The sequence below is a fragment of the Solanum tuberosum genome, unplaced genomic scaffold (assembly GCF_000226075.1).
Source record: "Solanum tuberosum cultivar DM 1-3 516 R44 unplaced genomic scaffold, SolTub_3.0 scf00112, whole genome shotgun sequence".
NCBI classification, from domain to species: domain Eukaryota; kingdom Viridiplantae; phylum Streptophyta; class Magnoliopsida; order Solanales; family Solanaceae; genus Solanum; species Solanum tuberosum.
In genome coordinates this window covers 661,157-673,056 of record NW_006239035.1, presented here as the reverse complement: position 1 = coordinate 673,056, position 11,900 = coordinate 661,157, and the positions used below count along the sequence as shown (strand labels likewise).

The window sequence follows — 11,900 nt, the reverse complement described above, 5'->3', positions numbered from 1 at the left end:
AATTATATAAATAATGTAATTTTTTGTTAATGGAAGTTCATTATGGGCCTTTACTTGCTCAAGCGACCAAGAGAATCTTTGGATTAGTTGGTCAAATCAGTTTTTATAATATTTTTTTAATTTATTTGTGTCTTTGCATACTATAAAAAAGTGTTTTTAAGTCACTGGGTTAGTTTAATTGGCGAACTAAATTATTTGGACTATAATTTTGGAGTAATATTTTATTTAGAGTGAAATAAAATAATATTCAATTAAATGGGATAAGGTAAAATATCAAGTTATGCGTGTGAGTAAATTTATGCTTGGTTTGATTAAAAGTAAAAAATTATTTGATAAATTCACATTTCCAGCTAAACAATTTTTAAATTTTATTTCAAACTAACTTTTGAAATATCAAATGTTATATTACGAATCAAACGCCACAATAAATATAATAAATATACTACCATTCATGTTCTATTCTGTTTTTTATTGAACTAAAATTGGATGTATTAATAGCTTTGTAATAGTGTATTATACTTTTGTTATAATTTTTTATTTATTTGATTTAAGATTATATAAATAACTAGTAAATTTGGCCGCGCTATGCGCGGTTTTAAAATATTTTATAAAAAATTTATTCAAATATTTTTAATAAAATTAAAATTGTATTTTGTTTCTACAAATTTACAAAACGTTATTTCCTTTTATTTCTATTTTTACATAATCTTTGGAGCTTTTATTTTATCTTTTAAATATTTAATTATATTATTATCTCTTGTGCACTTATTATTTGACTTTATTCCTATAATTGTTTTTGAATATACGCATATTGTTGTACTTTTTCCTATTTTAAAAGGTTATGAGTATTATACCCTACAAATATAGAAGGATGAATGTCACACCCTGCAAAAATAGATGAATGTAACACCCTGCAAAAATAATAAAGTATAATTTTTCAAGTTATTATAGTATAAACAAAAAGAACAAAACACTTTCTCTTAATTGTATCAAGTAAATTTCAGATTTATTTAATTTTATATGGTTGCTTGTTTAACAATTTCTACTACAACAATCTATTTGATCCTAATGGTTCATTTTCCGTAATTATCAAAAAATAGTTGCATAGATTAATTTTTAATAACGTAAAATAAGTTATGGCTAAATAGATTTTTTGACACTTTTTATTGTTTTAATACACAAATAAATACAAGAAAATAAGAAACTTGGCAAATGTTTTTGTAAGCAATTACAAAATAGAACTTTCACTGGTCCACCACGATATTCATACATCTCTCATATATTTTCTCACTATTTGTGTCGTATAAAAATAATAATTAAAAAAAGAAGATTAACATGAAAGCACTTACTGATCTGCAAAAGGATAATCTCATATGAATGAAACTAATTTTGCTTAATTGATAAATCTTCTCTCTCTTTATATATATATATATATATATATATATATATGTTGTCGCTGGAAACATTATATTTTCATATAATCTGCAGTGAAAAAGTAAATAGATAGTTGGAAGAAAAAAATAATTTACGATGAACCGATTATATGAGTAATTACAATCAATAATGAAAAAACAATATATTACTTTGTGTTCTTGATAACATCACATATCTATGTAATCTGCAATAAGAAATTTAAAAGAATTCACTATTTATTTTTTTCACGAAGAACAAATTATTACGTAATTACAATTTATCATCCTTATCAATAATCAACAATGAAAAGTCACTGTACAATTTTTAGAAATACTTGTGATGAAAAATTAAATAGTAAATTTGTTTGGTAAAAATTGAACACCAACCAAAAGCATGGTTAAACAACTACTTGTACTTGCTCATGTTTCGACTCCTCTGAAAAATCAATAAAAAGATAATTTTAAACAATTAACCTGTAAACAATTAAAATTCATCGCTTAAGGTAAATAAAATATGAAGATAAAAATAAAATATTGCAATGCAAAATAGAGAGAATAAAGGAAGAGATATAAAATGAATAAATAGGAATAATGAGAAAGTAGTTCAGAAAGAAAAATAAAGGAATTGTGTCAGAATCATGAAATATTGCATTATTATGTAGTAGAATTTTGAAGTGTTGCATTATCTTTTTCATTAAAGGATTGCAATTAAGTGAATATATTTTTTTAATAAAATTTCGTAACTATTTTTTCCATAATTAAGCACACTAATTATGGAGAAGTAAATGTTGATTATGGAGAATCAAATGAGAGTTAAAACATGAGATAAAAGATGCAATTAAAAATCAGCAAAACCGATAGCCTTTTGGGGTTCTTTATTTTAAGAAAGTTATATTTGATCATTAATTAATAATTAATAATATAATTGTATAAAAAATAGAGAAAAAATGGCTAAATTCTAAGAAAATAGATAAATATCCTTTCTGATCATTGAGGCATGCCACATCAGTGGGATGCAGATACTCCTTTATATATATATATATATATATATATATGATATGATATGATTGATATATTTTTGATAGTTTTCACAACTTATGAGAGTTGTAATATAAATATACTACAACTCATGTTCAACTCTACTTTTTATTAAACTAAAATTGGATCAATAAGTATTGGTAGCTTTGTAATAGTGTATTTATACTTTGTAGTTTTGTTATGAATTTTTATTTATTTGGTATAAAATTATATAATTTTGATAATTTTGTTAAAATCTTGAAATGTCACTGAACTATGAAAAATTATCTAAAAAAGTTATTAAACTTTATTTTGTATCAATAAAATCACCCAAATTACATATCAAAACCATGATTTTATATCATTAGTTCATCTCAGATGACCAAACGGGGTAATTTCTATTAACAGTATGTGATGAAAATGACTGTTAATCAACCGTTTTAAGTTTTAACCAGTGGTAGCCACGAGTAGTTATCCATTAGCGTCGCAATCGGTAACAAACTAGCGCTTCTAGTGCTCCGTGCACATAAAATTAAAGGTGAAAGCAAAAAAGTAGTCTCCTTGGCCTATAAAAGGCAGCATTTTGTACCCAGAAAATGCACATCTCTCTTGTCTATTGAATTAAAATAGAAAAAGAATGTCTGTTGAGGTTGAATACAGATGCTTCGTGGGTGGGCTCGCATGGGCTACCAACGATAGAACCCTAGGAGAAGCTTTTTCTCAGTACGGCAATGTGGTCGACTCCAAGGTCCGTTTGTTGCACAGCAGAGATCAGATCCGATACCATTTTATTTTGGCTTCGTTGATCACCTCATCTCTTTACTCTCTCTGTTACTATGCTACTTTGTTACTCTCTCTATGTTACTGTTACTATTTGTTACTCTTACCCTTATTCCATTCCTTTATACGGTACGTTACGTTGAAGATTGATCGCTTTTAGCTTTTCTTTTCAAAATAATTTTTGTTTTGATTCATGAAAATCAATTACTAGATATTATTTTTGTGTTTATTCATGATCTATGATGCATTTTTAAAAAAATCTGTAATTGTGGATCCTTTTATTTACCGATTTGTTTTTTTTTCCAGATTATCAACGATCGCGAAACAGGTAGATCAAGAGGATTTGGTTTTGTTACCTTTACTGATGAGAAATCCATGAGGAACGCAATTGAAGCAATGAATGGCCAGAACCTTGATGGTCGTAACATCACTGTTAATGAAGCTCAATCACGCGGAAGCGGCGGCGGCGGCGGTGGTTTCGGAGGTGGCCGACGGGGTGGTGGTGGTGGTGGTTTCGGAGGTGGTGGCGGATACAATGGCGGTGGTGGCGGCTACGGTCGACGTGAGGGTGGCAATGGTGGTGGTTATGGAGGTGGCCGTGACCGCGGATATGGTGGTGGTGGTGATCGTTATGGTGATGGTGGATCCCGCTACTCAAGAGGTGGTGGTGCATCAGAAGGAAGCTGGAGGAATTAGGTTAGATATAATAAAATTCTGAAATTGGGTTTAATAGTCTAAAATATGTCATAGTTTTGGTTTGGAAACTATGTTTCTGTGTTGGGTTTTTGTTAGTGTTGTGGTTTCTTGCTATTGACTCGTTATGTTACTGTGAGGGATATGTGCAAGGTTCAACCATCAAAGTTATAAATGATCAACCCTTTTTCTATTTGGTGTGTATTCATTTTTTCACTCCTCCAAATCAATAATTAGAATTGAAAAAAAGCTTATTAATTTACCGATTTTGATTACAGTTTTAATTTTTTTTGTTTATCCGGTTATTAATCTTAATAATTTGAAGTTTGTTTTTAACAAGTGAACCGATAATCAATAGTAAATTTATATATTATATTTTTGGCATTCAATATATATAGAGTCTTTGTTTCATACTTTTATTTTTGACAGTTTCTCGGTTATGCTACAAGGTGTGAGTATTTGTTTTGGAGTAATATGCAATTTGTAAACTTATGTGAATAGTTCATTTGGTTTGTCATACATTTTCTCACATTGTTTCTTAAATCAATAAACAAACCGATAAACCAATAACTTATATCTTAATAGTTCTATAATGCTCTAAGATACAAACCAATAAGCCTATAAATTTAGCTGATAAACTTCAAAACTGAATCGAACCGACCAATATATATGCCTACTTCTCCTTTTTAGTCGATTCCAAAAAGAATAACCCATTTTTATATTTTAGTACTCTCCTTTTGTAACTTTACTTGTCACATTTGAACTTAACACTTTTACTATTAAAAAAACAATGATCCACATAATAAAGGTAAAACATGTAAAAAAAATATTAATTTTTCTTAATAGGTTATGTTGTGACGAAAAGATGAAAACGAAAATCTAAAAATAAAGAACACCAAGTTTATTGTGAAAAAATCCTTCAAACCGAAGGTAACACCCACGGGATGGACAAGATCGGAATTGCTTCACGATAACAATAAGAGGGTTACAAATATTCTTGGCTACACAACAAGTGCCAAAATAGAACAAACAATAGCTACACCAACAAAAGATAAATAGAACGAAACACCACCCAAACCCAGCTGCTGTTCGGGATCTAAAACATGGGGTTGAAAAATATCCAAAATCCATTAAAGAAAAATGAAGAATTGGGAGGATAATAATTTTGATATGAAGAATGGGTAGGATGGTAATTTAGAAATCATGATAGATGCAATTAGAGTTTATTTTGACAGTCATCCTCCTTCAAGAAAGTTTGAGCTATTGGAGCTTGTACTCTCTGATTTGTGTTGTCCTTTTAAAGTGAAGACAAAAAGGTGAAGTAGGCATATATATTGGTCGGTTCGATTCAGTTTTGAAGTTTATCAGCTAAATTTATAGGCTTATTGGTTTGTATCTTAGAGCATTATAGAACTATTAAGATATAAGTTATTGGTTTATCGGTTTGTTTATTGATTTAAGAAACAAGGTGACAAAATGTATGACAAACCAAATGAACTACGCACATAAGTTTACAAATTGCATATTACTCCAAAACAAATACTCACACCTTGTAGCATAACCGAGAAACTGTCAAAAATAAAAGTATGAAACAAAGACTCTATATATATTGAATGCCAAAAATATAATATATAAATTTACTATTGATTATCGGTTCACTTGTTAAAAACAAACTTCAAATTATTAAGATTAATAACCGGATAAACAAAAAAAAATAAAACTGTTATCAAAATCGGTAAATTAATAAGCTTTTTTCCGATTCTAATTATTGATTTGAAGGAGTGAAAAAATGAATACACACCAAATAGAAAAAGGGTTGATCATTTATAACTTTGATGATTGAACCTTGCACATATCCCTCACAGTAACATAACGAGTCAATAGCAAGAGACCACAACACTAACAAAAACCCAACACAGAAACATAGTTTCCAAACCAAAACTATGACATATTTTAGACTATTAAACCCAATTTCAGAATTTTATTATATCTAACCTAATTCCTCCAGCTTCCTTCTGATGCACCACCACCTCTTGAGTAGCGGGATCCACCATCACCATAACGATCACCACCACCACCATATCCGCGGTCACGGCCACCTCCATAACCACCACCATTGCCACCCTCACGTCGACCGTAGCCGCCACCACCGCCATTGTATCCGCCACCACCTCCGAAACCACCACCACCACCACCCCGTCGGCCACCTCCGAAACCACCGCCGCCGCCGCCGCTTCCGCGTGATTGAGCTTCATTAACAGTGATGTTACGACCATCAAGGTTCTGGCCATTCATTGCTTCAATTGCGTTCCTCATGGATTTCTCATCAGTAAAGGTAACAAAACCAAATCCTCTTGATCTACCTGTTTCGCGATCGTTGATAATCTGGAAAAAAAAACAAATCGGTAAATAAAAGGATCCACAATTACAGATTTTTTTAAAAATGCATCATAGATCATGAATAAACACAAAAATAATATCTAGTAATTGATTTTCATGAATCAAAACAAAAATTATTTTGAAAAGAAAAGCTAAAAGCGATCAATCTTCAACGTAACGTACCGTATAAAGGAATGGAATAAGGGTAAGAGTAACAAATAGTAACAGTAACATAGAGAGAGTAACAAAGTAGCATAGTAACAGAGAGAGTAAAGAGATGAGGTGATCAACGAAGCCAAAATAAAATGGTATCGGATCTGATCTCTGCTGTGCAACAAACGGACCTTGGAGTCGACCACATTGCCGTACTGAGAAAAAGCTTCTCCTAGGGTTCTATCGTTGGTAGCCCATGCGAGCCCACCCACGAAGCATCTGTATTCAACCTCAACAGACATTCTTTTTCTATTTTAATTCAATAGACAAGAGAGATGTGCATTTTCTGGGTACAAAATGCTGCCTTTTATAGGCCAAGGAGACTACTTTTTTGCTTTCACCTTTAATTTTATGTGCACGGAGCACTAGAAGCGCTAGTTTGTTACCGATTGCGACGCTAATGGATAACTACTCGTGGCTACCACTGGTTAAAACTTAAAACGGTTGATTAACAGTCATTTTCATCACATACTGTTAATAGAAATTACCCCGTTTGGTCATCTGAGATGAACTAATGATATAAAATCATGGTTTTGATATGTAATTTGGGTGATTTTATTGATACAAAATAAAGTTTAATAACTTTTTTAGATAATTTTTCATAGTTCAGTGACATTTCAAGATTTTAACAAAATTATCAAAATTATATAATTTTATACCAAATAAATAAAAATTCATAACAAAACTACAAAGTATAAATACACTATTACAAAGCTACCAATACTTATTGATCCAATTTTAGTTTAATAAAAAGTAGAGTTGAACATGAGTTGTAGTATATTTATATTACAACTCTCATAAGTTGTGAAAACTATCAAAAATATATCAATCATATCATATCATATATATATATATATATATATATATGATATGATATGATTGATATATTTTTGATAGTTTTCACAACTTATGAGAGTTGTAATATAAATATACTACAACTCATGTTCAACTCTACTTTTTATTAAACTAAAATTGGATCAATAAGTATTGGTAGCTTTGTAATAGTGTATTTATACTTTGTAGTTTTGTTATGAATTTTTATTTATTTGGTATAAAATTATATAATTTTGATAATTTTGTTAAAATCTTGAAATGTCACTGAACTATGAAAAATTATCTAAAAAAGTTATTAAACTTTATTTTGTATCAATAAAATCACCCAAATTACATATCAAAACCATGATTTTATATCATTAGTTCATCTCAGATGACCAAACGGGGTAATTTCTATTAACAGTATGTGATGAAAATGACTGTTAATCAACCGTTTTAAGTTTTAACCAGTGGTAGCCACGAGTAGTTATCCATTAGCGTCGCAATCGGTAACAAACTAGCGCTTCTAGTGCTCCGTGCACATAAAATTAAAGGTGAAAGCAAAAAAGTAGTCTCCTTGGCCTATAAAAGGCAGCATTTTGTACCCAGAAAATGCACATCTCTCTTGTCTATTGAATTAAAATAGAAAAAGAATGTCTGTTGAGGTTGAATACAGATGCTTCGTGGGTGGGCTCGCATGGGCTACCAACGATAGAACCCTAGGAGAAGCTTTTTCTCAGTACGGCAATGTGGTCGACTCCAAGGTCCGTTTGTTGCACAGCAGAGATCAGATCCGATACCATTTTATTTTGGCTTCGTTGATCACCTCATCTCTTTACTCTCTCTGTTACTATGCTACTTTGTTACTCTCTCTATGTTACTGTTACTATTTGTTACTCTTACCCTTATTCCATTCCTTTATACGGTACGTTACGTTGAAGATTGATCGCTTTTAGCTTTTCTTTTCAAAATAATTTTTGTTTTGATTCATGAAAATCAATTACTAGATATTATTTTTGTGTTTATTCATGATCTATGATGCATTTTTAAAAAAATCTGTAATTGTGGATCCTTTTATTTACCGATTTGTTTTTTTTTCCAGATTATCAACGATCGCGAAACAGGTAGATCAAGAGGATTTGGTTTTGTTACCTTTACTGATGAGAAATCCATGAGGAACGCAATTGAAGCAATGAATGGCCAGAACCTTGATGGTCGTAACATCACTGTTAATGAAGCTCAATCACGCGGAAGCGGCGGCGGCGGCGGTGGTTTCGGAGGTGGCCGACGGGGTGGTGGTGGTGGTGGTTTCGGAGGTGGTGGCGGATACAATGGCGGTGGTGGCGGCTACGGTCGACGTGAGGGTGGCAATGGTGGTGGTTATGGAGGTGGCCGTGACCGCGGATATGGTGGTGGTGGTGATCGTTATGGTGATGGTGGATCCCGCTACTCAAGAGGTGGTGGTGCATCAGAAGGAAGCTGGAGGAATTAGGTTAGATATAATAAAATTCTGAAATTGGGTTTAATAGTCTAAAATATGTCATAGTTTTGGTTTGGAAACTATGTTTCTGTGTTGGGTTTTTGTTAGTGTTGTGGTCTCTTGCTATTGACTCGTTATGTTACTGTGAGGGATATGTGCAAGGTTCAATCATCAAAGTTATAAATGATCAACCCTTTTTCTATTTGGTGTGTATTCATTTTTTCACTCCTTCAAATCAATAATTAGAATCGGAAAAAAGCTTATTAATTTACCGATTTTGATAACAGTTTTATTTTTTTTTGTTTATCCGGTTATTAATCTTAATAATTTGAAGTTTGTTTTTAACAAGTGAACCGATAATCAATAGTAAATTTATATATTATATTTTTGGCATTCAATATATATAGAGTCTTTGTTTCATACTTTTATTTTTGACAGTTTCTCGGTTATGCTACAAGGTGTGAGTATTTGTTTTGGAGTAATATGCAATTTGTAAACTTATGTGCGTAGTTCATTTGGTTTGTCATACATTTTGTCACCTTGTTTCTTAAATCAATAAACAAACCGATAAACCAATAACTTATATCTTAATAGTTCTATAATGCTCTAAGATACAAACCGATAAGCCTATAAATTTAGCTGATAAACTTCAAAACTGAATCGAACCGACCAATATATATGCCTACTTCACCTTTTTGTCTTCACTTTAAAAGGACAACACAAATCAGAGAGTACAAGCTCCAATAGCTCAAACTTTCTTGAAGGAGGATGACTGTCAAAATAAACTCTTTTATGTTTCTCAGCTAATTAATGAACACATCTTTTTACCTTTGCTTGTTTCACACCAGCAAGCAAATTCTTCTTAGCCAAACAGGTGATCCCCCTATTGCTCATATGACTAAACCTCTTGTGCCACAATTATGATAAAGTGTCGCTTTCCACCAAATTTATAGAGTCACCAAGAGTCGATCCTTGTGTCGCATATAAATTTTAATGCTTTCTTTCTCGAGCGACAATCAATGAGCCTTTGGTGAGCTTCTATTGGTCATTGAACAAGTCATTATGATGGCCATCATCATCTAGTTGTCCTACAAATATCAAATTCACGGGAATGTCTGGAGCATGCTTGACATTTTGAAGGACTGACGTTGAACCAATATTGGTTTTCAAACACACTGTGCCAACACCAAACACATTAACCTCACCAACATTACCCATCTTTAACACCTTAGAGTTAACAGAAGTATAAGATGAAAATAAGTCTTTTCTTGGTGTGACATGTGATGTAGCTCTAGAATCTACTATCCAAATTGTATCTTGAAATACAAAATTAATGACATCTTTATCACAAGCGAAGAGAAGGTCATCTCGGACAACAACATTGTTTATGTTATTTTCTTCTTTCTTCCCTTCTTTAAGATCTTGCTTTAACTGCTTGTAAAATCTTCTAATATGTCCTTTCTTTCCACAATGATGTCATATAATATTTTGATTCATGAATCTTGACTTGCTTCTACTTTTACCTCTACTCCTCGGATCTCGTCTTATCTCTCCCTCGATCTTCTGTATATAGAATATCTAAATGTGATGATGTGCCTTGATATTTTATTCTAACTTCTTCATTCTACACACCACTTTTTGCATATTCCACAGTCACCCTACCATCAGGAGCGGAATTTGTTATAAAAACATGTAGAGTTTTCCAAGAATTCGGTAGAATATTAAGAAGCCAAAGTCCTTGTATTTCATCATCAAAATTAACACCCATACCTGATAGCTGATTAAGAACACCTAAAAAATCATTTATGTGATAAAGAATAAGACTTTCCTCTTTGTATTTAAAGGTCATCAATTGCTTTAGCAAGAACAACTTAATATTGCCAGTTTTTGCAGCATAAAACGTCTCCAACTTTTCCACAATGTTCTAGCATATGTCTCATTCACAATATGGTTGCAAACATTATCTTCAACCTATTGCCTTATATATCCACATACTTGTTGGTGCTCGAAAATTTCAGTTTTCATCATTCAAAGTCTTAGGTTTATGAGCAGCAAATACGGGAAGATGCATCTTCTCCACAAACAATAGATCCTTCATCTTGTTTTTCCATATGTTGTAGTTTCTCCCGTTTAGACATACCATCTTGCTCATATTCCCCTCCATTAAAATCCTTGTTAGCGAACTTGGCTCTGATACCACTTGTTGTGACAAAAAGATGAAAACAAAAATCTAAAAAGAAAGACACAAAGATTTAACGTGGTTCGGTCAATCGACCTACATCTATAAAGGAGATGAGCAATCCACTATATAAATATGAGAGTACAAAATATAGAGAGAAATCTCAACCAATTCACTCAGAATACATGGAGGTTCACACAAGTGATAACGTATCAAACTTGTGTTCCACAAATTCTCCCACTAACCAAAACACTCAAAGCCCCTAGAACTACATTGTGAATGCTGATTAAGTTAAAAGGAACAAGCATATATATATATATATATATATAAAGTCCTAAACCTTTTCCTACAAGAAAAGAACTAGTCAATCCCAAAACTTTCCTAAAAGGAAAATCTATTTATGATAAGAAACTCAAGATAATTATTACCCAACAGGTTAAAAGTAACAAATAAAAGTAAAAATATTGGACTAATAACAATAATCAGATAAATTAAGACGGAAAACAAATTATATTTCCCATTAGAAGAATCAAATGTTCTTCTTTTCTTCATCGGCAACAACTAATCACTAGATCTGTTATAGAGGAAACTATGTCACGATACAGACCATCGTGATTGGCACCCACAGATATTCTCCGGTGGGAGAACCATTACTACAGCCCAAACAAACAAATTTTATGAAAACTAAGGCATTTAAGACTACGGAAGCAAGTTTAAATGACTATAAAAATGGAGTCCCTATAAACTCCAAGGGTTTAACAAACAACTAACCAAACTAATGCGGAAGAACAACCCCTAGAACCTGAAAGTCATTGTACCAAAACTCTACTAACGACAAGTCTAAGAACAAGGGGTACAACCCCGAAACTAAACAAACACCTTTAACAAATAGTCTGAGTCTGAAGAGAGTGGACTTAAACAAGAAAGATCCATG

The 11,900-nt window shown here is 31.9% G+C and overlaps 2 protein-coding genes across 2 annotated transcripts; one reads left to right on the top strand and one right to left on the bottom strand.

Moving 5' to 3' along the window:
* The first annotated feature begins 3,014 nt into the window (after nt 1-3,014).
* Nucleotides 3,015-8,989, top strand: LOC102588476 (RNA-binding protein FUS-like). The gene is made up of 5 exons (XM_015309640.1): nt 3,015-3,177; nt 3,516-3,899; nt 4,002-4,055; nt 8,023-8,232; nt 8,410-8,989. Exons 1-5 carry the CDS (start codon nt 3,067-3,069, stop codon nt 8,797-8,799), a joined length of 1,149 nt encoding a protein of 382 aa, XP_015165126.1. The 5' UTR covers nt 3,015-3,066; the 3' UTR covers nt 8,800-8,989.
* LOC102588150 (glycine-rich RNA-binding protein-like) lies at nt 5,708-6,794 on the bottom strand. The gene is made up of 2 exons (XM_006349539.2): nt 6,626-6,794; nt 5,708-6,287 (listed from the first exon to the last, which is right to left on the bottom strand). Exons 1-2 carry the CDS (start codon nt 6,734-6,736, stop codon nt 5,898-5,900), a joined length of 501 nt encoding a protein of 166 aa, XP_006349601.1. The 5' UTR covers nt 6,737-6,794; the 3' UTR covers nt 5,708-5,897.
* Nucleotides 8,990-11,900: the final 2,911 nt, after the last annotated feature.